General features: G+C 35.2%; 4 protein-coding genes and 1 long non-coding RNA gene across 5 annotated transcripts; 2 read left to right on the plus strand and 3 right to left on the minus strand.

The window, feature by feature from the left end:
- Window positions 1-4547: 4547 nt before the first annotated feature.
- On the minus strand, window positions 4548-7615 carry LOC108212458 (protein FAR1-RELATED SEQUENCE 5-like). Its single transcript, XM_064090049.1, has 5 exons — window positions 6747-7615; window positions 6419-6638; window positions 5705-6268; window positions 4897-5126; window positions 4548-4797 (listed from the first exon to the last, which is right to left on the minus strand). Exons 1-5 carry the CDS (start codon window positions 7613-7615, stop codon window positions 4548-4550), a joined length of 2133 nt encoding a protein of 710 aa, XP_063946119.1.
- Window positions 7616-11257: 3642 nt separating this feature from the next.
- LOC135151304 (uncharacterized) lies at window positions 11258-11911 on the minus strand. Its single transcript, XR_010290007.1, has 3 exons — window positions 11681-11911; window positions 11444-11498; window positions 11258-11314 (listed from the first exon to the last, which is right to left on the minus strand). It is a non-coding gene; the product is annotated as an uncharacterized LOC135151304 (long non-coding RNA).
- Window positions 11912-12230: 319 nt separating this feature from the next.
- Window positions 12231-17956, plus strand: LOC108214746 (TOM1-like protein 1). Its single transcript, XM_017386911.2, has 4 exons — window positions 12231-12376; window positions 12658-13222; window positions 13376-13648; window positions 17333-17956. Exons 2-4 carry the CDS (start codon window positions 12704-12706, stop codon window positions 17756-17758), a joined length of 1218 nt encoding a protein of 405 aa, XP_017242400.1. The 5' UTR covers window positions 12231-12376; window positions 12658-12703; the 3' UTR covers window positions 17759-17956.
- A 149-nt stretch (window positions 17957-18105) lies between these two features.
- Window positions 18106-23051, plus strand: LOC108214745 (cellulose synthase-like protein D3). Its single transcript, XM_064088796.1, has 4 exons — window positions 18106-18866; window positions 18983-19867; window positions 20209-21001; window positions 21093-23051. The coding sequence occupies exons 2-4, from the start codon at window positions 19002-19004 to the stop codon at window positions 22845-22847; spliced, it is 3414 nt and encodes a 1137-aa protein (XP_063944866.1). The 5' UTR covers window positions 18106-18866; window positions 18983-19001; the 3' UTR covers window positions 22848-23051.
- A 634-nt stretch (window positions 23052-23685) lies between these two features.
- On the minus strand, window positions 23686-25342 carry LOC108211045 (large ribosomal subunit protein uL6z/uL6y). Its single transcript, XM_017382531.2, has 3 exons — window positions 24823-25342; window positions 24094-24216; window positions 23686-23940 (listed from the first exon to the last, which is right to left on the minus strand). Exons 1-3 carry the CDS (start codon window positions 25195-25197, stop codon window positions 23851-23853), a joined length of 588 nt encoding a protein of 195 aa, XP_017238020.1. The 5' UTR covers window positions 25198-25342; the 3' UTR covers window positions 23686-23850.
- Between the last annotated feature and the right edge of the window lie 1211 nt (window positions 25343-26553).

Below are 26553 nucleotides of genomic sequence, written 5' to 3' on the forward strand. Positions count from 1 at the left end.
AAAATTGATATATATTTTTATAGTTACATAAATCTTTAAAAGATGATTACTAATGTTTACTTTGTTTGGTACAATTAACAGGAACTTGATGATGAAGATTTTTGTTTGAAAGATCTATATCAACAAGACAATGAGTCCAACTCAGATTCTCAAAATGCAGAAGACATGATTGTAGAAGAAGAGGACCAACCAATTAAACCAAAATTCACAAAATGGAAGAGAAAGGCAAACCAGAATGTAAGAATAATAGTGAAGTATATTAGTGATTCTTTTTCCTAGCTTTCAGTGATGCATATTGAATAAATTAGTGATTTGCTTATCTCTTTCTTTCTAATCAAACAGGAGGATAATCAAGATGCAGATGACCCACTGAACAAGAAGAAGCCAATTTTAAAATTCCAAATCAGGAAGGGGTATCCGATTGAGGTAACAAATCACTAAAGATTTATTGTTTTTGTTAAACAACTTGTGCACTTTAGATTAATCATAGAAAATATCCCTAATTCAACTATTATACTTCCTCACAGGAAGTTCAAGGTGCCCAACATATAAACAAAACAAAATCTGAGATAAAATTAAGGAATTCACAAGGCTGTTAAGTCAAATGATTGATTCATTGTCAGAAGAACAGAAGGAATGGGTCAAAGACGCTGGATTTGAAGCCCTCCTTGATTTTGATCTGGTGATGATCCCTTCAAAGCTAGCATATAATGTCTTTCAAATCTTTGAACACAACAGTCTCACTCTGAAACTGAAGAATAAGGATGTCAACATTGTTGAAGAAGATGTTTTCGATGTTCTTGGACTGCCACACGAGGGACAAACCATCTTGTTGGGTTCACACGAAAAACACAAAGAAAGAATTGACAATTGGCTAGCTCAGTTTAGCACGAACAACATCACAGTTTCAATGATTGTTGAAATCATGAATGGAAAAAAGGACACGGAGAACTTCAAACGACCAGAGGTCACAGAGAACTTCAAATTGAATTTCCTCATTGTGATGTCCAACATTCTAATTGAAACACCAACCAATTCTTATTTTGAAAAGCAGCTTCTCAGATTTGATGATGATCTCGACAACTGCTGTTACTACAACTGGGCTGAGTATCTCATAAATCGCCTTGTTGCTGGTACAGAGAGTTGGAACCGCACGTCATCAACATTCTTCACCGGATCACTGATATTTCTAACTGTAAGTCACTTTTTTTTATCTTATATATTGTCTACTATATTCCTTCCTTAAACAACTAATAATACTTTATTTTATCTAGTTATTTTATGTTGATCGAGTGAGGCACAAAGGAATAAAGCTAGTTGAAAGACATTTCCCTTCCTACAAAGGATGGACAGAACAGAAGCTCAAGGAGAGGCAAAGAATTGAGGTTATCGATGGTGTTTTTGGAATTGGCTGTGTTTTGCGACCATTAAGAGAAGTTCTTTCACAGGACAGCCAACCTGTTAATAATAATTCCCCAAACAAGGTATTACATATACTACTCTTATATCACTAGTATTACATCTATTTTCTTATCAGTAATATCACACATCTATTTTTAATATCAACACTAAATATTCATATGTTTAACATAGACCGACTGGGATGACTGGAATCATTACCAACAACCAACAACAGACAATGACTGGGATTGGAACATCAACCAAGGCGATGAAAACAACAATGATGCTGCCGCAGAGGTCCCTCCAGTAGATATAATGGACACTGACAACCCACATAATGCTACTGAAAATGAGGTATTACATTACTTCAATAATGACTATTAATCATTATATATACAATCACTATAATTTGAATCTATATTTCACAAATAGTGACTATAAAAATCACTAGATACTATATCACCCATCTATATTTCTAAAAGTCATTATTACAATTTCTATGTAATGTGCACTTTAATCACCTTGTTAACTTTCCTATTACTTTCAGGACCCTTCTGAATCACTGAGATTAAGAGCACAGAACTTGATTGAAGAGAAATTGCTTTTCGACACAGACCTCAAAATAGAGTTACAAAAGAATCCCGAAAGCTACACCCTGCAAACCATTCAAAAAGTGATTCAAGATGTGTTTGGGTACAAAGTTACAGAAGATGTTTGTCTGCAATCTCCATAAAGAGAGACTGAATATCAATCTACACCAAATACCCCAACCCATGACATTGATGAGGATTTTGACCTCACAATACATGCCACTGCTGACATAGATCTTGTACAATACGTCCAGACCATGCAACTTACCAATGATCATTTGTCTCAGAAACTTCACAAGGAATATTCATATGTTCCATCATTTTCACTTGGGATAGAGAATGATATCATTCAACAAGTCTGTGAAGATATCAACCAACAAGAAATCGAGGGGACACCAAATTCTCAAGACCAAACTCCTGAACTACCAAAAAGATTGAAGAGTACCAGAAACATCAAGATGGGTCGATATGCAAAATCACCCTACATTCAAAGAGGAATCGATATCACAGCCAAATGCACAAATGAAGATTTAGGACTGTGGAGGTTCTTGATTCAGAACAAAGACCCGCTGTAAGTAAATTTACTTTTACCATGACACTTGTTTATGAAAAAATAAATTCTTATCATTTTACGGTTTTTACAGGGAGCCATTATTCTTGTATAATGGTTTTGAGCGCATAAGAGCGTATATGCAGACATTGAAACTGAAAAATCCGTATCCTACTCTGTCATTGATATGTGGGCCATCATTTTAAACAACAAGGAGAATTACAAAGCAGACGAATCACCATTGCGCCTCTTCTGCACTATTGGGAGTTTGGTAAAAATAAATTAAATATTTCTAAAATATCTGTCTTTGCTTCTTCATAAAAGGAGACGATAAAATCTGTATTCTAACTTACCATGTTTTCACTGCAGTTTCCTAGCTTGGATGAGAAGAAGACTATTCACCAACGTTCTTCAGTTTTTTCAAAAAACATGGATGACATTCTCACCAAAGCAGGACGCAACAAAATAGATGATTTGGAAATGGTATAAAAATACAGTACCTTCATAAATAACCATCCACAATAATATGTTAAATGTATTTATTTTATGCTCTTTCCAGGTTTTCTTCCCAATTCATAAGTATGATCATTTCTACTTGATCACTTATCACCTGAAAAAAACAACATATGAAATCATCGACAATATAAAGAGGGATGAGCATGAGGAGATTTGCTATGGAGAGGTACCAGATATGTTGGTAAGAACTATTAAAACCTTCAATTTAAATCACTAAAGATGGCTCCTGTTAATCACAGATTAATCATATTCTTCTCATACTGTATAACCTATAAATTTTACAGCATACCAACTTCATAAAATACTTGCAAGCAAAAGGGTTGTCAACTTTGACCAAGAAGCTGCATAACATGAAACCCACCTTGATGAAGATGCCCTGGCAGACAAAGGAGAATCATAGAGATTGTGGAATTTTTTTGATGCGGCACATGGAGACCTATAAGGGTGATCCAAAAAACTGGGAAACTGGATTTAAAAATGAAGTAAGCACACTCACCCTTTTAGTCAGGTTTACTACAAATTGTTGAGTGATATATTAAATCTCTTGATTCATCTACTAAATACCATCTAAATTTATTTTGTTTAGAGTCTCCAAGAAAGCCAGATCACAAAGCTCAGGGTCAAGTACAACAGTGCTATATTGTCTTTCCCCCTCAATGAGAAAAGAACTTCGATCCTCAAAGAAGCAACTGATTTGTTCAACAAAGTTGCACAGAAAAAGCTTGTGAATATACTGAACTCATCACCAACATCAAGGCGCACTGACACAGGTCCCAAAGAAAAGAAGATGGTTAGATTTGCAAAGAATTTGTCATCCACTTTTGAAGAGGCAGCAAAAAAGAACTAGAGTTGATTAGTAGTCTCCAAATCAATTCAGAACTTATATCGCAAGATTATGTTTTTTGCAAGAAACTTATTCTTGTCATCATCTTTCAGTATCTGTCTTTCTAAATCATTTTGACAATTATGTGTTGGTTGTGGTGAATCAATGACTTTATAACTATGACAATTATGTAATATTTCTGGTGAATGGATCAATTTATGAGTAATGAATCTTTTTCTGGATGTTATTCAACTATTTCAGTGCTCTATTTCAAATATTGCTTATATCAACACATTTACAATGATAGTGTTTGTAAAGTTTAATGGACTTCCAGCTTATCACTAGAGATGCACTGTTTTATACAAAAGCCAAAAAAATAACCCTTAAATCACTATTATATCATGTATGCATCACTAAAATAAGACAACAAAATCACTACTATATAACTCATGTATTACTAAAATAGCAAGATAAAAATCACTAATATACTTGCATCATCACTTTCAAATTTTTCATCGAATTACAAAAAAATAGCAGAAAAATTTACCAACTAAAAAAAAACTCATCACAAAACTGTTTAATGAAAAAATTGTAGTTCCATATCAACTATTTAAAATTGTATTTCAATTTACATTGTTCTTCAAACTAAACAGATATAAAAAATTAATCATGAATCGCCTTTCTTCCTATTTGGACAAGTTCTCAAATCATGAGTAACTGCGCTACATTCCTTGCATTTTCGTATTCTTTTCTTTGATTTGATCACAGCTTTCTCCCTTTCGCTAATCAGTCTCTTAAAAAAATTCCCCTTGTTCTTACAAACATTCGGTGCAAGAACGGTCAAATCTCCTTCAGGCTCTTCCCCAACCATAGCAGCCATGTGATCCCTCTTTGTAAAATCAACAACCACCCCTTGACTGTCAAGATCAGTATTCAACTATTTTATAACCTTGTGAACATAATCAAGCCTATCTGTTTGCACACCAGCTTTGTCTACCACTTGGCGAAAATCATACCAAATATCTGTCAACTTCATGGATACATGCTCCATCTTGAAATAGTCATTAGAAACAGAACTTAATGAAGTCCCAGATTCAGCGATTTTCATCCAGCGATTCAAAACAAGACTCCTAGGAAACTTAGTAACTCCGATGTGTTTCAACCCACAAAATGAGTGCCTACACACAATACCACACATAACAAATTTCTTGCAAGAGCAAACTACATGATTTCTACTCACGGAAACCTGCAAAAAACATAAGATAAAATTAATTCATTTAATCAAAAATGACTAAAATTACTAAAATTAAGCAAACTAATACCAACGGGTGGGCTGATGACAACTAAGGGGTGGGTGGTGACATCTAGGGGGGGTGGGATGTCATTTAGGCCTCATTCAATTAATCAAAAAACACTATCCTCACAGGAAAAATCCATTATATTACATGAACTCTAAATCATTGATAGCTCTACCATATCACTAAAATTCAGCAAACTATAATCTGGGGGGGGGGGATGACAACTAAGGGGTGGGTGGTGACATCTAGGGGGGGGGATGTCATTTAGGCCTACTATCATTAAGTCAGTTAATCAAAAACCACTATCCCTAAAAGAAAAATCTATTATTACAGGAGCTCTAAATCACTGATAGTTTTTTACCATATCAATAAAATTAACTAAACTATTATCTGGGGGGTGATGACAACTAAGGGGTGGGTGGTGACATCTAGGGGGGGATGTCATTTAGACCTACTTTCTACTACATAAAAAGAACATATATAAAAAAGATCACTAAAACATTAAAGAAAAGACTTAAATTATTACCTTAAACAGTTTATCTTGCACTTTAACATCCCTAATCTCAAAATTAGTAACTCCATCAACCTCATCACTCATACGTTTGATCTGCATATCTAAACAAGACGCAATGATCTCCTCCTGAACCTTATAGAAAATTGAGCGTGTGAACAGTTTTGCAGCATCATCTTCAATGAACCATGTAGACACTGATGTAGGAACGCTAGAATTTGATTCATTATCCAACCTCTTTCTTTCATTCCTCTGCCTGTCCATCGCACTCTGATATCGAATCCAAAATTCACATAAACTGTCGCCTTGCCTGTGAAACTGTGAGAAAAAGAAATTCTCACTCTCTGACCTTGACGTGGTTCTCAACAAACCAAACATTGGATCATTCCTGAAGTATGCTGGAATCCAGGAACTCCTAATTTCGTATATATCCTGCAACCACTTGTTCCCCTCTAATTTGAACTCCTTTATAACTTCCTCCCAACCTTTCTCAAATTCATCAATCTCTAAAATCGAAGACCAAATAAACTTCTTCAATTTTTCCATAAAACCTGTCTCCTTGCACAAACGATTACCAAGCTGCAAAACACAATTAAACAGAGTTGAACATTACAACTATTAAATATTATCTACATATAAACTACAAAAACAAATAAATTTTGAATACTACACCTTTATTGGAAATTTGTTCATAATGTGCCACATACATAGTCTATGCTTTGTAGGCACCAAACCATTAGCGTCAGAAAACACTGCAGGAACTGCTACCTTCACGGCAGGGCATTGGTCAGTAATAATAATCACCGGATTTCTTCCCATCGCCTTCACCAATTGTTCAAAAGCCCAACTATAATCACTAACACTTTCATGTGATAAAAGACACGCTGCAAATGTAACACATCTGTCGTGTTTGTCCACACCAGTGAATGGCGCGAAAACCATATTATATCTGAAGCATAAAAAACAACTTTCAAAATTAGTGATTCACTGATTTCTGTTAAAGCCAAGAACCAACCATATACAAAAAATACAAACACAAAAACAAACATATCCTTACTTATTAGTATCAAACGTCGCATCAAATGATACCGCATCACCAAATATTTCAAAATTTTTACGACCAACAGGATCAGCCCAAAAAAGCTTTGTCAAATGGCCGGCAGAATCAACATCATAAGCATAATAAAACGACGATGAAGTCTCCTGCATCACCTTAAACTTGTCTATGATCATCTGCCCATCTTTCTCCCCTACATATTCTTTTAAATCTCGATTAAAATTTCTAAAGTCACGCAAGGTAGCACCTACATTTGAATAACCACCGTACATTTCCTTTGCCAAGCTAAAACTCTTGCTGCAACCAATATTCACTTTTGCCGCATCAAAAACAATACTTCTCAAACCCATAGTCATCTCCCTATTTACTTTCAAAAACTGCCTACAACTTTCTTCAACTAAAGGATGATTATGTTCCTCCACAAAATTAAACACAGCATAACTATTCAACTGCACTAACTTCACAACTATTCTTGCTTTGCACCCACACCTCCGAGAAACAGTCCTTCGCCCTTTCACAACTTTACCCCGAAACAACTCATTAAACCCTTCTCTACTACATACAAAATGCTTCAAAATAGTAGTGCCATGTTCATCCTTCTTATCACATCCTTTTCGAACATCAAAACCACTATATCTACCATACTCCTTATAAAACTTAAAACATTTATCTAGGCTTTCAAATCTCTGATCAGCATAAGGAATAAAAACAGCATCAACAACAGGTACATAATAGCTATTACCACCAGGAGATATTCTAGAGCATGCAACACCTTCACTCTCATTTGAGCTATTATCTACGCTCACATCATCTGTAACAGAGCTACTGATCCGAGACGAATCACCACAAACAGATCCTGTAAAACACATGTTCACAAAAAATACACATTAATTCTTCTCTTTATATAATCAGTTTATTATAAAATCTAAATTACATAGCTGCAAAAACACAAATTCATCACTCGACATTCTCTGTTTCAATGATCAGCTTTTAAAAAACTATGATTTATTCATTTTATGACTATAATATCTCTCAAACATTATATTCATCACTGCAACTGGTATGTTTAGGTGATCATCAACTTAAAAAACTGTGATTTATTATTAGATAACTCTACTATCCTACAAACAACATGCGTGAAGGCAACTGATCTGTTTTCAGTGATCATACCTGAGCAAAACTGTGATTTATTGTTTATATAACTCTACTATCTCCCCAAACATCATACCTATCACTACAACTACTCAATTTTCAGCAAAAATATTCAGAAAACTAACTCGTACGACATAAACTGCTAATCAGCTTAATATTCATACTCAACCTCATCAAAATAGAATCATATACACAAGTAATACTACAAATTACATACAAATTCACCTACAAGCATATACAAAGCTGAAATCAATAAAAAATTACCTTGATTATCAGCGATTTTAGTCAAATCAGTTATAATCATCTTCAACGTCCAAATTCACACACTAAGACCGACAACACAGAACCGAATTGATCACCTAAGTTGCTGTAGAGATAGCACAGAAACACTCGCCACAGTAAACGCACTCGCCGCAGTGAAAATTGTAGAGAGAGAAAGAGCAGAGAGACAATAAGCATGGAAGTGAGAGAAACTGAATTCAATTATGAGATTAATTAGACTAAATCTTTGACTTTTTGTTATTTTTTATTTTCTAGATCTAACGGCTGAGATTGTAAAATAAATTCAAATAATCAAGGGCTGAGATTAGTTCACAGTTTGTATTTAAGAAAAAGAATGTATTTGATCAAAAGCCTATATATATATATATGATAATAAGTATTATCACATTGAATAAATCATATTTTATGAAGATTCAACTTAAATAAGATATTAAAATTTTATAAAATGATGACTATTTACTTATGAATGTAATGAATTAAAAATATAATATGTATATGAGTTTGAATCGAATATGAACCATTGATCATACTAGTATTTGCCCATGCTACGCATAGGGTATAGTTGTTTTATAATTCTATTTAAAGAAAAATATAATTTTAGTATATTAAATAAAATAATATATAATATTTTATATACATGTATTAAATATATTTTGTTTGTAGGTATTCATATATATTGACCAAAATAATTATTAAATTTAAGAGTATTATTAATTTTTTAATTATTCAAATCCAGTTATGCTACTTCATCGTGAAGCATCGCACTTGAATTTGAATAATTAAAAAATAAGATATTTTAAAAAATAATAACAGTTATATAGTAATGTCGCTGAAATAGACGTACACATATAAATATATTAAATAGAGATTTTTAAGACAAACTAATTAGTGAGTGTTAATTAACTTATATTTCAATTAAAACATTTACCAACACTTTATTAATCACATATCTTTAACTTAATAAGAAGGTGAAATTAACGTGTGACAAAAGAAAAAGAAGTTGAAGTTTAACAGTCACCAATATCAGTGAAATTACATGTTTTCTTTTATAAAGGAATTGAATTACTTTACTTATAAATTTTGTTTATAGACTTAAATAAATTTAAAAAAAATTAGAAAAAACTAAAAATTTTAAATTTTCATGATCTCGAAGAAAGAAACTTTAGAAACACAAATTACTTTGTCCAAGTATAAAAATAATGACAACTTAAGTTATCCCTTCATTATTTTGATTCAACTAAAAAGAACAGCATATCTTCAAATTCTTAATATATGTTATACAAATTAATTCTATTTGTGAAAATCTTCACCAAAATAAGTCGAGCCTTCACTTCATCCCAGGCCCCAACAACCAAAAGATCTGGGTTTACACTGCCATCATGAATCTACTTTATAGGTTTCCCATGTCGAGTAGAAGGATTCTTGGGTGCAAATAAAAGTTTAAACTTCTACTCCATGTCTTGCAAGAAAAGTTGGAGCCTTCTTCCTTCTCGGTTGCACACAATAATTTGTACACCAACAAAACTTGACATTCCACTTTGGTGATTAATTCTCCGTCATTAATCAAATTCATTCTGTTTGTAACAGTTCCTGCTCATTATCCAATACACCAAAATCCTTTTAATAAAAATGTTAAACATGTCATGGAATTTCAGCAATACTGCAAACAACAAACCCTGCTGCAATTAAACAACTCGTCCTACAAATAGAACATTATCAACTTAATAATAATGTTACTAACATGAGACTTCAGACTACCAACAGAACATAGTAATTGAACTGGATAACATTCTTCAGCTCCAATCACTTGCACTTGCCTAAGAATTAGCAATTCCTGCTCAAGCACAAACATCAAATTTGAATGAGTAGTTAGGTCAGGTTGATACAATTCTCTCTGATAAGAATGGAACTTTAAATCAGATAGTTTTTTTTAAGTGTTCCATTGCTGGGGCTGCATATAAATTGTCTGCTAGTGAAGTAGAAGTTGCGGCTGCAAAACAGAGGGCAATGAACCTCAATGGGCATCGGGATGATGAATTTTCAGACAATTTCAGGATCAAGCTTTATCTAAATGGCTTATATGGGAACTATGTCCCACCATGTAACCAACTACTCTATCATGGAAATTTCTTAGTTTTTTGTATCTTAACAAAGTCTTAATTTTTCTAGTAGATCTTGGCTAAGTATTTAGACCACAAAAATCACATCTACTTTGAATCAAGCTAAATTACAATGCCAATGTAACAGCCAACTACACATTTATCTACATCATGATTTCCCCGATTTGATCTTTACTATTGGATCATAATTATCCTTACTATTAGTATGTAAATAAATTTAATAATAACCAACTCGTATCAATTAAATAATAAAAAATAGTGACTTGTAGAAGATCGTGGGCCGAATAATATTACAAAAGTGAAAACACTAACCTTGCAACACTATCCGCGCTTCCACCTTGTAATTTCCTGGAGCATTTTGCAAATTACCTCATGTTAAAACATTAACCTTGCAAATATGCAATATGCTACTAATGACTAAATTGGAACATTAAAACAACTAAAAAGAAAAGATATTAACCTGATTGCACATGTTTATCAATCATGGTATAACTGTAAAAAAGAGAGATGAGGCCACAATAAAGTAATTAAAATAACTAAGAAAAGCTATAATCCAAGTTTTTGTTGTATTACATCGAACAACTAATGGGTTATATATCATAAAATAGTAATAATACAATGAAGCTCCATGCGCTACAAAATCAAAGGATGTATTCGAGTTGGATCAGAGAAATCAGCTTAATACAATTAAAAGCACCGAAACTTAACCAAAACTCGAAGATGGTCTGAACTCCTTGTAGAATCTACAAAAATCAATTTGATAGACAATAGAGAGGGATGACAATGATTAAGACGACCTACTCGCTGAATTGTGTAAGATGATGTGAAATTTGGGAACCTAATTTTCCATTCAGAACCTGCATCAAACACATTGCAATTAATCCATTAGACAAAAGTCTTGATTTATAACCTGAAAATACAATCAAAGATAAGACTAACTAATAAAATCATGATAAAAACTTACAACCCAAACTGCAACTCCACCCAACTTCTCATTCAGAACATGTATCAAACCTATTATATACGGCATGATAAAAATTAATTATATCGTGAAGTTAACTCACTATTAAAATTAAAACAACTTTTCATAATCGAAAAACTTTCTCAATGAACATAAGAAAACTGAATCACGGAGATGATTACCATGTTTAGAAGATAAAATAGAGTGATGCATGACCAAGCGAAGTCCGTTTTTTTCCTGTACATTTCACCGAACACCTTAAGTGCAATATTGCATACTAAAACAGAGATATATGTCAATCAAGAATAAATACACAACAATCTGTTGCATCCATTGACGTGGCCAAAACACTACAAAAACAATCAAATTTTTCAGTATATAGTATAATTTGGCAAGTATGATCGACAGAGTTCACGTACCACTGGAAGAAGAAGTCGATGCATCGTCGATGCATCCATATGAACCGTGTGAGGGAGTGAAAACGATGATAACAAACATGTTTGAAAGTTGAATTTCGAATTATGGATATTTATCGAGAAAAGAAAATCATAGTATATTAGATATGTTTAAATGAATTTGAATTTGAATTCCTTGATTCACGCCATTCTCTGAAGAAGGCATGATTTTAGGATATATAAACTGAAAGTATGTAAAATGGGTCGGTTCCTTCCGATTGGATCTTTATACAACCGTGTGAGATGGTAAATAATAGCCCGTGGACTATCCAGATTATAGGAAAGATATAAGGAATTGCATGCTGGATCGGGTAGTGGAGCACCCGTTAACCCAAATAAGCCTCCAAAATTACATAATTAACCTTAATTCAGGGACAAAAGAGGAATTTCCAGGGGAAGCTTCACTAGCACCAATTTAGAATATAGATTCGGATATCCAGGTACGATCATATTATGAAAAATTATATGATAGCTAATCTGAAGAGAGACATGTATCATATTTTCGACCCGTATATAACTTAGACTCCGGAAGTGCTTATCGATTTACAGCCCTAATAAAGTATAATAAAGTATACAACACGTAAGGCCTGCAAAGCAAATTGAGGGAATAAAAGAGAGTCGAGTCTGTACTTGATGACTCGCAAGTCGGCCCTTTGCTAGGTTCTCTCTCGTTAAATTCACTTGATCATCTCCATCTTTTACGTTCCTTTTGCTTTTACTGTTTGTAATTCATGCTATTATCACTTGCTGTTCGATCCTTGATGGTCGGATTAAGACTTTAAAGTTCAACGTGTCATGCCCATGTTTTTGTGTATATATATAACTATGTCTTGCTTATGTGATTCTATAGCTTTAATTTGTTCATATTACTGGGCTTTTTGATTAATTTGACATGAATTTTCATAGAGTTCTTGCTGATTACTTTTTTTATGCTCTTACAGTGAGAAAGTGAAATTACCTAATTGTTTCAAAGCTCAAGTATTAAATATGAGTGACAATTTGATCGAAAAAGTCAATGCTCTTGGGGAGCGATTAAAGATTGGAGGGTCTGAGGTTGGGCAAAAGATTAGTGCTGGCGTCACGTCTGTTAGTTATAAGATGAAGGAATTTTTTCAAGGCCCGACTGAGGCCGATAAGCTTGTTGAGGAAGCTACTGCCGAAACCTTACCCGAGCCTGATTGGGCAAGAAATCTTGAGCTTTGTGATATGATGAATCACGAAAGGGTCAATACCCTTGACCTTATTCGCGGTATCAAGAAGAGGATAATGCTAAAGATTCCTAGGGTTCAGTACTTGTCTCTTGTGTTGCTTGAGACTATTGCCAAAAATTGTGATAAGGCATTCTCTGAAATCGCGGCGGAGAGGGTGCTTGATGAGATGGTGAAGTTGATTGATGATCCTCAAACTGTAACGAGTAATCGAAACAAGGCTCTGGTTCTGATTGAAGCTTGGGGAGAGTCTTCTGATGAGCTCCGCTATCTGCCTGTTTATGAAGAGACATACAAGGTGTATTACCTTATCTAACGAAGACTAAGATCTTACTATCAGTGAATATTGACATCTATAACTTAGGGCAAAATTTTGTAAAAACTGTATTTCTAATTTTGTAATACTGCATACTTAACGTTTTTTAATTTATTGATTTTGTTTCTTTTAAAGAGCTTGAGATCCCGAGGCATACGTTTCCCTGGTCGTGATACTGAGAGCTTGGCCCCTATATTCACTCCTCCACCTTCAGTTCCTACTGTGGAACCAAATTCTGGCTTAGCTCGAGGAGTGCATCAAGAGGTTCCTGTGCGAGGAGTTCAACACGAGGTTCCTGTGCAAAGCTTTACAGCTGAACAAACTAAGGAAGCATTTAACGTTGCCAGAAACAGCATTGAACTACTTAGTACTGTTATATCCTCCTCTCCACAGCAAGATGCTTTACAGGTATTCCTATTATATCAGTTGCCCAAGCCCTTAATTTTTTAAATTCTGCTGTATGATTTGTGTTTTATTAGATATGTTTTCTCGTTTATGTTTATATTGAGTTGCATATAACCCCTGGTATAGACTCATGTCGTAATAGTTTTTTGAATCTAGTTTGTTTAAAAATGTGGAAAAGAAGTCGAAAAAGCTTCACAAGGGAAGTTTTAACAACGAAAATCTAGCAGCTAGCGATGGGATGCTGTTCATTTGATGGTCGCCATGTATATATGAAAGATAGAGTGTATAAAGAAGCCCAAAGTAGCACACATATATAACTTTTTTATTACTAAGAGTTGTCACGAATATCAATCATGAGTGTTCCGGGTACTTTCTGACAACAAGTTTCTTGTTTGCAATCTACCAAGAGAACTGATAGGGGATGGAGGCAGTAGATTGTAGGGTTTAAGGCAGAATTCTCGGGTTTAAGGCAGTATTCTCTGGCAAGAGATATGCAAAAACAATTAATTTATTATTTTCAATGAATCTAATGAGTTACAACTTACAATCATAAATCCCAATATATAGTAATATATTTACTAAACTTAAATTCCAGTAGCTCTTGATTTTAATTAAAAGGTAATATGTACTATGCTAACTGATTGGCCTTTCAAGCTCTTTGTATTGTTGGCAAATACTCTCTCTGGACCCATTGTTCTGCATCAAACAAAAAAAGGTGAACAAATGAACCTTATAATGCACCTCATAACACGCATATATGTGCGTGCATATGCTAAAATAAGATAGGCTAGTATAAAGCTTGTTTATCTTTCATGAATACCTGGTAGCGTGCTATTAAAGTAGCAGCATCCATGGTTCGATTGTAAAACCTCTATATTAAAACTGTTTCGCCGGCTGGACTCCATCGCCTTTACACTCTACCTCTAGCCTTTTTCCACATTCATAAAGAAACTCATGTACAAGAGTCTATACGCTGAACTCATGTACAAAAGAGTCTTTACATATTCAAGGGTTACGTGAAATTTCTTAGAATTAACAACCTATATGCTATCTAAATAATTAGAATAGTTGTGATTTTTATATCCTTATATACTCATCATTCCTACTATATGTCTTTTATCCTTTTCTGCTTTTTCCCTAGTTACTATAATACGAATAATGTTATAAAGATTTTATGTAACACCCTTTATACATGTAGAGACTTGTAGAAATAGTTTATCCATGCTATGGAAAAAATTCAAAAGGTCTTAGAAGTGAAGAAGATATAAATTAATTTAGTTTGTTTAAAATGTGGAACAGAAGTCAAAAAAAGTTTCAAAAGAGAAGTTCTAACAGCAAATTTAGCAATGGGTATGTTGATTTGATACTTGATAGTCGCCACGTCTTTATGAAAGATAAAGCTTATAAAGAAGATTTATATTAGCCCACCTTATTTTGATGTAAATATACCCATACATGTATATTTGAGGTGTATCATAAGGTTTATCTGTTCACTCATGTTTTTCTTCTAGATTGCAAACAACCAGAGATTTACTGTCAAAAAGTACCACGAAACAATCATGGTTGATATTGGTGACTTTTGTTATGTCCAAGGTGGAGAGACAACTCTTGGTAAAAAAATATTAATATATGTGTGTTACTTTTTTACTGATTTTGATTTTGATCTGTTAAATGTCTAGGATTCTTATTTTTACTAACGGTTTAAACAATAAAGATAACTTGTATTTATGTAACCACGATCATAAACATTACTCACTTCGTCTCAAACATTTCTCTACACTTTCATTTTTTGGACGTCCAATTTTTTGCATTTCAAAACTTTCTAAAAGTAGTAAGCTTTTAGAATATAATAATTAAGCTCACCCACTACTTTCACCGACTTCGCCACATCTATCAATCAAATATAGACCGGTCTCACCACTTCTCTTACTCTTTTTCACTATTTTATACACTTTTTTCAACCTCCTTGCCCAGCTCAAATATAAACAAATGGGTGGGATGGAGAGAGTATTTGTCGTTGAGCGACAATTACCCAAAATTTCAAGTTAAATGAGAGGTCGTTTGGTTCGAGAAATGTTGTTTTTTCCCTAATTTAACATAACATATAAGTTTTACCTTCTCATGTTAAATAGATTAGTCATGAATAATTAGCATACAAAATCTTTAATCATTTACAAATACTGTTAATGATGATGTTTATATATGTTATATTCTCATTAACACCATGAACAATAAGAATCATAGTAACATCAGAAATATAATCAGTTTTGAAGTAAAAGCATATATATACTACCTTTTTTACTGGGTGTTGTCTTCCATTTTATTCTGTTATGCAAACACATCAGTAATAACAGTCATTACTGCTTTCCCCAGTACTTTTTGATGATAAGTCTCTTATGCTGAATCTACAAAGAGAATCGATAGGGTAGGGCAGGCAGTAGATTTTAGGATTTAAGGCAGCATTCTTCTGCAAAAGATATTCAGAAACAACTTTATAATTCTCAATGATAAATCTTATGAGGAAGAACTTAATAAAGTCATATATATTATGATTTATCTGTTAAATTAAAATTCTAGTAGCTATCATCTTAATTTAATAGGTAATATATTATTTACTATAGTTATTTGGCTTCCAAAGCCTTTCTATTATTGCCAACTACTCTCTTAGGGTTGCTTGACCCTTTCTCCCGCATAAAACAAAAACGGGTGAACAAATGAACCTCATAATGCGCCTCATAATACACATGTATGTGATGTGTTAAAATAAGGCGGGCTAGAATAAAGCTTGTTTATCTTTCATAAATACTTGGTAGACTACTATCAAGTCAGCAGCATCCCCATAGCTAGATTTGTTTGTTAAACTTTTATCTTGAAACTTTACGACTGGACTTCGTTGCCCTTAAACTTTCCCTCTAGCCATCTTCTCCACATTGTTTAATACACTCAGAGTTGGAAGTCTATACGCATTACAAGAAAATCTTTAGAAATTCGGTGATGTCTGATCATCTCACGAGTGTACTAAATACCTTTTGACTTGTGAGCTGTAACGTTTTAATTGTTCTGTTATCATAGATTGTAATTTGTACATGACAAACTGGAATGTTACTTCTGTTTAGGAAAAAAACCAAAAAAAAAACTATCCTAATTAATAAATTAAACCACGCTGCTTTCTTGAAATAAAAAATCTTTGTTTAAATCTTTAGAGGCATTTATATCTAAAGTACGGTGTAAAAAATAAGTCAACTTTCATTAGTAAACGTGTAATAATTTAAAGTAGAGCAACGAATATCTATTTTATAAATAACTTCACAGTTTAGTATTATAAGAAAGAGGTTCCATGCCCAAATCCTGGTGTCAGATTCAATTTACACGTATCCGCGAGTCTATGATTTTTGAGTTTGAAGAATCTGACACACCGATCTGCCAACAGATATGTATCTGATCTAAACTGATGTATCTGAAGAAAAGAAATAAACATGGTTCTGTCATCTGTGTGTCTCTGTTGGATCCTTCCAAAAGAGTCATAGCGTCCTACACCGACCTACTTACAAGCAGAACCAGTATGATTTGTCTGGGTTGATATATAAGTCTGTAATTAGAGATGTTGATACTCAACCTACAGAAAATTGTTTTGTTTTGTAGTTACTTCTTCAAGCCTTGGGTACTAATGGGAAATTGTCTTGACAGGATGACTTGACAACCATACTTGCACAACAGTGTCATCAGTCACAATATACTGTCCAGAGAATCATTGAAACATCCGGGGATGACGAGGCCCTGCTCTTCGAAGCCTTAAGCGTAAATGACGAAATTCAGAAAGTTTTATCCAACTATGAAGACATGAAGACACCTTCAGAGGTCCGAACAGCACCAGAACCTGCTGTAATACCTGTTTCTGTTGAGCCTGATGAATCCCTTCTCGAAGGGAGAGAAGATTCACTTGTTAGAAAGCAATCGGGTTCTCAAGCTGGATTAGGAGGGAACAATGATGAAATGATGGACGATCTGGATGAGATGATATTTGGCAAGAAACCAAGCGGGACATCTCAAACAGGCACGGGCTATGCTTACCAGAAAGAACAATCTTCCAAAGATGATTTTATAAAATTTTAGATTGCATTGCATTATGAAATTCAGATGTTGAACATGTTTCGGACTGATGTCTGATAGGTCATCTGAGTATTCTTACAACGATGCTCGAATTCTCATAAGCAGTATTGGATCTAAACCTTGTGAAACCTTGTTTTAATATGCTCTGTATGGGGAGTTATATAACCAGTATTTGAATACAGTGTTTGTAAGTAATTGGCATTTGGGTTTGTTTAATATATCTACTGTTAGTAATTAAACTCAAGACTGCCATGATAAAGCCACTCTGGACGTTAATGGAAAGATGAAAGACTTGCAGGCCATGAAGTATGGTACCATTCTACTCCGATCAAAGCATCACTGGTTTGTCTTCCCTAATTACGATATGTTGGTTCGTATATCTTGTATGGGGTGTCCGGAAATTACATCTTTGACTAAAGCAATCATGCATTTTCTAGCAGTGGTAAGATTCCGGTGACAGATAGACCATTTTAATATTTTTCATGCGATTCATAACTTCTTGTGTTTTCTTACCTTGGAAATACTTGTGCTGGCACCACTGCCTGCAGTTATTGTTTTCTTTACAAAAACCAGGTCGTAATGTAAAATTTAATAGCACTTGATCATGATTGAGGCCTGTCATGAGTAAGTCAAATCCATTATAGATATATATACTGATATGTCCGTTAGATAAAAGACATATAAAAAGAGTGTGATGCGGTCTCCTCTGGTCCTCCATCCAGACGGCACCTGAGAGGATCAGCCGGCTGTGGACTAACCCTCCACCAATCCCTTTTTGTCTCCAAGCTTTTAGAGCTATCCTTATATCTCTTCTGGAGTATCAGTTATTGTTATAATGGGGCACACTATATATACACGATGTTTCGATCATAGACTCAGTTACTGGCTCGTGCTTTATGTCATCTTTGTTCTGTACTAGGAGGATCTGCGGCAGGACAGTTGGATTACAGACTGTTGCTTTGCTTGTTTATTGATTGAAACACTCAGATTATTGTTTATTGCTTGCCTAGTTTGAATTGCCTTCCGATTTTATAAAGTCTTGCATGTTCAACCTCTTTCTTGCAACTTGATTTCATCCGCTTCAACTCCCTTTGCTCTCCAACAGCTTGAGGTATACACTTTATACCTTGTCTTCCTCTTAATTCTTAGTTATCTTTATTAGATGTTCAGAAGTTTCTGCTATAATGTTGACATGATACATAATGTAATTGTTTTCACATCTTTCAGGATTCTCAAGTTGGCGCTCATGACGTCAAAATCAAAAATGGCAAGTCGACTAGCTATTTCCTCAGATGCTGATGCTCCTGATTCCCATCACAATCCTTCAGTGCCTCCAACTGTCACGTTTGGGCGGAGAACCTCGTCTGGCCGATATATCAGTTATTCCAGGGATGATCTTGATAGTGAACTTGCAAGCAGTGATTTTATGAACTACACAGTGCACATGCCACCAACCCCGGACAATCAACCAATGGATATCATTTCCCAGAGGGTTGAAGAGCAGTATGTTTCGAGTTCACTCTTTACAGGTGGATTCAACAGTGTAACACGAGCTCATCTTATGGACAAGGTGACTGAATCAGAAGTAAACCATCCCCAGATGGCCGGTTCAAAAGGATCTTCATGTGCCATTCCTGGATGCGATGGTAAGGTGATGAGTGATGAGCGTGGGGTGGATATCCTTCCTTGTGAATGTGATTACAAGATATGTAGGGATTGTTATCTGGATGCTGTTAAAACTGGAGATGGAATATGCCCTGGTTGTAAAGAACAGTACAAGACCGCTGATCAGGATGAAACAGAACAAACTGGAAGGACACTTCAACTCCCACCTCCCTCTGGGATTTCAAAAATGGAAAGGAGGTTGTCGCTGATGAAATCAACAAAGTCACAACTGATGAGGAGCCAGACTGGGGATTTTGATCACAATCGATGGCTCTTTGAAACGAGTGGCACCTACGGCTATGGAAATGCCATATGGCCAAAGGAAGGGGGAGGATTTACTAATGGAAAGGGTGAAAAGACAGCTGGCCCGTCGGATTTGATGGGGAAACCGTGGAGGCCACTTACTCGCAAGTTGAAAATACCAGCTGCTATTCTAAGTCCATACAGGTCCAGCTCTAATCCTCAGTTTTGTTGTCTAGTTCCTGTCCAAGGTCTCTCAAGTAAATAGCTATAATTTCAGTCTGCCACATTTTAGACATATACAACTACACATACATATCATTCATCCTTAAAATGCAAGATGTTTACTCTTCCATCCTCAGCTATTCAGTAAAAGAGAAACTAAGATGTGTAATTTAGAGACTTCTAATATCTTACACTGCCATTCGGAGTGTTGCTAGTATTATTTCGATGTATAATCACATTGACCCCCCAGATACTACTGCAGACCCTATTATATATGCATCCTATTGACGCTTTGTGCTTCATTTTTTTTTTCTTTGCAACAGGCTTCTGATCGTAATTCGATTGGTTGTTCTTGGATTATTTCTGCATTGGAGGATCACCCACCCGAATAATGATGCAATCTGGCTGTGGGGAATGTCTATAGTTTGTGAGTTATGGTTTGCTTTCTCCTGGGTTCTTGATCAACTTCCTAAGCTCTGTCCTATCAACCGTTCCACGGACCTTAACGTCTTGAAAGAGAAGTTTGAAATGCCTAACGGAAAATCTGATCTCCCAGGAATTGATATCTTTGTCTCTACTGCGGATCCTGAGAAAGAACCTCCTCTTGTCACCGCAAACACCATTTTGTCTATCTTAGCTACTGATTATCCAGTTGAAAAGCTGGCATGCTATGTCTCTGATGACGGAGGTGCTCTTTTGACATTTGAGGCCATGGCAGAAGCCGCAAGCTTCGCTAATATGTGGGTCCCATTTTGCCGGAAACATGCCATTGAGCCTAGAAACCCTGAATCCTATTTCAGTTTAAAAAGGGACCCTTACAAGAACAAGGTACGGACAGACTTTGTCAAGGACCGCAGACGTGTGAAACGTGAGTATGACGAATTCAAAGTCCGCATCAACGGGCTGCCAGACTCTATCCGTCGTAGATCTGATGCCTATCATGCCCGGGAGGAAATCAAGGCTATGAAACAACAGAGACAGAAGAGAGATGATGAGGCCGCGGAGAGTGTTAAGATCGCAAAAGCTACATGGATGGCAGATGGAACCCATTGGCCAGGAACTTGGCTAACTCCTTCTGTCGAACACACTAAAGGTGATCATGCTGGTATTATACAGGTATACCTTTAACTATGAATCTTATATTATACTTATAGATACTTGGAATTTGGAAATGCCAGTTGAATTTAGGAAAACCTGAACAATGCAGGTGATGTTGAAACCTCCAAGTGATGAGCCACTACATGGCACCATTGATGAGATTGGAACATTGGACTCCACTGATGTTGATATCCGTCTCCCCATGCTTGTTTATGTGTCTCGTGAGAAGCGTCCTGGCTACGATCACAATAAGAAAGCAGGAGCCATGAATGCTCTTGTTCGAGCTTCTGCAATTATGTCTAATGGCCCCTTTATTCTCAATCTTGACTGTGACCACTACATCTACAACTCTCAGGCTATGAAAGAAGGTATGTGTTTCATGATGGATAGAGGTGGTGATCGCCTTTGTTATGTCCAGTTTCCTCAGAGATTTGAGGGTATTGATCCTTCTGACCGATATGCGAATCACAATACTGTTTTCTTTGATGGTAACATGCGTGCACTTGACGGCCTCCAGGGTCCTGTCTACGTCGGAACAGGATGCCTCTTTAGAAGAATTGCACTCTATGGCTTTGATCCACCTCGAACAAAAGAGCACCACCCTGGTTGCTGCAGCTGTTGCTTTGGTCGTAAAAAACGGGCCACAGTTTCACATACCCCAGAAGAAAACCGTGCCCTTAGAATGGGTGATTCGGATGACGAAGAAATGAACCAATCTCTGGCTCCAAAGAAGTTTGGAAACTCAACTTTCCTCATTGATTCAATACCAGTTGCCGAGTTCCAAGGCCGACCCCTTGCAGATCATCCGGCTGTTAAGAATGGACGACCACCAGGCGCTCTTACCATTCCCAGAGAACTTCTTGATGCATCCACAGTTGCAGAGGCAATTAGCGTAATATCTTGCTGGTATGAGGATAAAACAGAGTGGGGAGATCGCGTCGGGTGGATTTATGGGTCTGTTACGGAAGATGTTGTCACAGGGTACAGAATGCACAACAGGGGATGGAGGTCTGTTTATTGTGTAACTAAACGGGATGCTTTCCGTGGAACTGCTCCCATCAATCTAACAGATAGGCTCCACCAGGTTCTCCGCTGGGCTACTGGTTCAGTCGAGATATTCTTCTCTCGTAACAATGCTCTGTTAGCCACTTCAAAAATGAAGATCCTGCAAAGAATTGCTTACCTGAATGTAGGAATATACCCGTTCACCTCCATTTTCCTCATCGTGTATTGCTTTCTACCCGCGCTCTCCCTTTTCTCTGGTCAGTTTATCGTCCAAAGCCTTGATGTTACTTTCCTGGCATACCTCTTGACCATTACAATCACACTTTGCTTGCTTGCCGTGCTCGAGGTGAAGTGGTCCGGCATTGAATTGGAAGAGTGGTGGAGAAACGAACAGTTCTGGTTAATTGGAGGCACTAGTGCTCACTTGGCCGCTGTGCTTCAAGGGCTGCTGAAAGTAGTTGCTGGAATCGAGATATCTTTCACTCTGACATCAAAATCAGGAGGCGACGATGAGAACGATGAGTTTGCTGATCTCTACGTCGTGAAATGGACATCCCTCATGATCCCTCCCATCACAATAATGATGACTAATTTGATTGCGATAGCAGTTGGATTTAGCCGCACAATATACAGTGCTATACCGCAATGGAGTCGGTTACTGGGCGGAGTTTTCTTCAGTTTCTGGGTGTTGGCTCATCTATATCCTTTCGCCAAGGGGTTGATGGGAAGAAGAGGGAGAACGCCTACCATTGTTTTCGTCTGGTCAGGGCTTATCGCCATCACCATATCCCTTCTCTGGGTGTCCATTAATCCACCAGCAGGCGCTACTGAAATCGGAGGCTCATTTCAGTTTCCTTGATAAAATTATGCTTCAATGTCCGAAAAGCCAATTCATTTCACTATAGAATGCACTTGTAAAGCACTGATGAACTAAAACTACAAGCCAAGCATCTCTCATCTCCTTAAAGACAAGGAGCAGGGCTCTTCTGTACTGTTTATTAGCACTTGTAGCTTCTTTATTCTTTATTTCATACATTGATGATTGATTATATGCCTTTGCAAATTACTCCTGAAGCACGGAAGAACTGCAATTGTGTTTTACTGGTTTCTTTCCTTTTTTTCCAACTCTCCGATAAACAAGTACAAATACTTCGAAACTAAATAAGCCAGAACAAACAACCATAATAGATTTTAAAACCTTTACCTAATTGTTTACCAAAACTCAATTATGCATCTCAATCTCATAATCATTTTTCAATCTTTCACATCAATCCATCAAATGTTCAGTATTCCACCCAAAACTCAACTCAGCATCATTAATATTCATATTTATCAAGAATTCCTCCCACAAAATAAATTACATCTACATCTCCATCATAGTTATATACTCTCTCCGTCCCAAAATAAGTGTCAGTTTGACTTTTTACACTTCATTTGAGGTGCAAATAAAATATACTTCTACACATTATTTTTCAAATTTTCTTTTTTTGAATAATGATTTAACATCTATATTTTTATTCAGAAAAAGAAAATTTTAAAAATAATATGTGGAATCATGTTTTTTCTGCATCTCAACTTACATGCACAAAGTCAAATCAACACTTATTTTGGGACAGAGAGAGTATCCTACAAGCAAGATTGTGGAAACCAACACAAGGAACTAGTCAACAGTGCAAAAAAACCAGAAACTGGGTACATCCTTGAACAAACTACCAATCCATTTAACTTCATTATATATATCCCAAAAGGCGGATCACAAAATCTTTAACTCAAAACTTAAGATAGGCTGTTCAAATGAACTTAAAGGTACAAACATTGTGATAAAGACGAGAAACGATAATGAATGAGAAACTACTGCCTAATTACTCGGTCTCGGTCACAATCGTTCCCTTCTCACTGACATAGATACCGTCAAGAAACTTCCTGATATCCTTCTTCTTGACATGACATTTCTGTTCAAACATTAGACAGTGTGTATAAGTATGCGCAAGAGAGAAAGTGTGACTATAAAAAATCATAACTTTTGCAAAAATAATAATACAGTAACAAAAATTGAAAATTCATGTTTTCAAAATTTGCATTAAGAGTGTATAGTAGGCAGGTACCTGGTTAATCAGGGCAGCTGACCGTGAAACGAGTTCAATATCATTACCATCCAGGACAATCTCGTCCTTCACTTTTTCGGACCTAGTAATCGTAACCCCATCAAGCATCTGAACTTTCCTCACCTAATGTGGCCAGAAAACAATTGACGTTAATACATTCTAAAAGATTTAAAAAAAAAAAAAAAAAGATCTCCAACACCCCAATTGTAAACCAAAACCATTAAGGTTGAACATGTACAGATTGTCAAAAGCAACATCGTCCTCTATGCAAGCGCACTTATGCATACACTTGTTACAAGTATGGCCTTACATTTTTTATCTGTTAAGGCATTTCTACTCAAAAATAACAATAACAATATGCGGGGCAAGTTTTTTTTTTTTTTTTTTACAGATTATGCGGGGCAAGTTGATGTATACACTATACACATTCTAACTATATAATCACATCTTAATTAACATTAAAATCCGTAAGACACAGTAATGCGTAACAAGTAAATACTAACAAGTAAAATAACTATAGACATTTATCTATTCACAATGGACACTTAAAATACATCAGGAGCAAATTTTTATGGAAGATTAAAAAGTATTCTTTTATCATTTTTAGAAACTAAAAATTACATTTGAAATGAGATTTTTTATATTTTTATATTTCAGTCAATTTGAGTTGTTAAAAATCAAACATGACAAGTAATTAGGGATATAATTATAGAAGTTAAAAATGAATACCTTTTTCTCGCCGAGAAAGTTCCGGATCTCAATAGCATTACTCGCACCACCGATACTCGCATTGATAGGAAAATGAGCATACACAAATCTCATCTTGTATCTATAGCCCTTGGTCACCCCAACAATAAGATTGTTGACGTGGCTGAGAGCCGTACGAATAGCCGCCGTGGTCTTGCGAGATCCGAACCAAGCATCGACTTTGAGCTTCTTCTGACCAGTTGTCTCGTCAGTGATGAGGTCAAAATCGAGATTCAAATGCTTGAAGTTGCGAGTCAGCTTGCCACGTGGACCTTCCACTTCGATGACCTTGGCTTTGATTTTGATGGTGATCCCCTCCGGGATGTCCATGGTCTCCGATGACAGGATCGTCTTCATTGCGCCGGCTTTTTCGACAGAGGCGGCGAATGCAAACCCTAGGATGTGGCGGTGCTGGTGTTGGGTTTATAACAACTTGTTATATATTTTGTTTTGTGGTCTGGGCCGTCCGCTCCTAATTCATTTTAGTTATGCAGCAAAGCCCACTTCAATTTTCAATAATACTATAGTACTGCTAGGATTTGTGCAAGCTGGTCGTTTGATTTTTTATATTTCTTCTATTATATATATTTATTACAAAATATCCTTGAAAAATTAAGCAGTATATTTAATTATTTAAAATGAAAAAGTAATTAATTAAAAACTGGGAATAGAAAACAAGGAAATGTTGTCTTTGAAAATAAAAAACCGAAATTACTACTCCCTACGTCCCCTTTTACATGTTAATTTTGGTTTCGAGCGTCAAATTGACCAATTTTTGACTGAACATTATAAATTATCTATTCATTAGTTTTAAAATTTGAAACTTGCATATTAAAATAGATTAAATATACTCATATAATTTTTATTATTTTTTCAATTATACGATACATGTAAATTTCAGTTAAAATATAATCAATTTAGATGATTAAAGGTCAAAATGGACATGTGAAAATGAACAGAGGTAGTATAAAAAGCAACCAGTAATCGTTGGACCTACCGGTTTTCATGTCTAAAAACTATTTTCTGTTTTGGACACAGGTAAAAACAAATTTAGGAAAAAAGGTATACTATCTTTAGTCCTGTTTTTATAAATAGTTTTTAAGAAATAAAGAAAAAAACAAGATTATTGAAAAATACTGCCCAAACAGCATTTAAATTTTTAACATTAACTTAATTATATATTACAAATTTAGTATTCTAAAAATCCCCGATTTAACCGATTAATTCCCTGTAATGTTGCTGATCGATTCTATTTTTAAAATCCTATTAATCCTTATAGGTTTTTTTAATCGAAATATATATAATGATTTATTAAAATAAAATACTATATCACTTTAAATATGAACAATTATAGAATTTATGATATGGTAAATATATATTTGTTAATAAATAACTAATACAATAATAATTATTAAATAATATTTTAATATCAAAATATATGCGATTTTCACTCCGATTAATTCTTCCGATTAATCCTCATTTCCGACTAATCTTAAATCACTAACTCAACCAATTAGATCTGATTTCCGATTTTTATAACACCGATGTATGGTATAAGAGGTAAAGTGGACTTGTGTTTCACAATGAAAGTGTGATAAAACCGTAAGCCTTGCATGAATGCAGAATGCAGCACATAACCGATTGTCTAATTATTTTGATCATAAATACTAAAGTAAGTTAAAACAAAGACATAGCGATGCCGATAAATATTGT

This window comes from Daucus carota, chromosome 3 (genome assembly GCF_001625215.2).
Source record: "Daucus carota subsp. sativus chromosome 3, DH1 v3.0, whole genome shotgun sequence".
NCBI classification, from domain to species: domain Eukaryota; kingdom Viridiplantae; phylum Streptophyta; class Magnoliopsida; order Apiales; family Apiaceae; genus Daucus; species Daucus carota.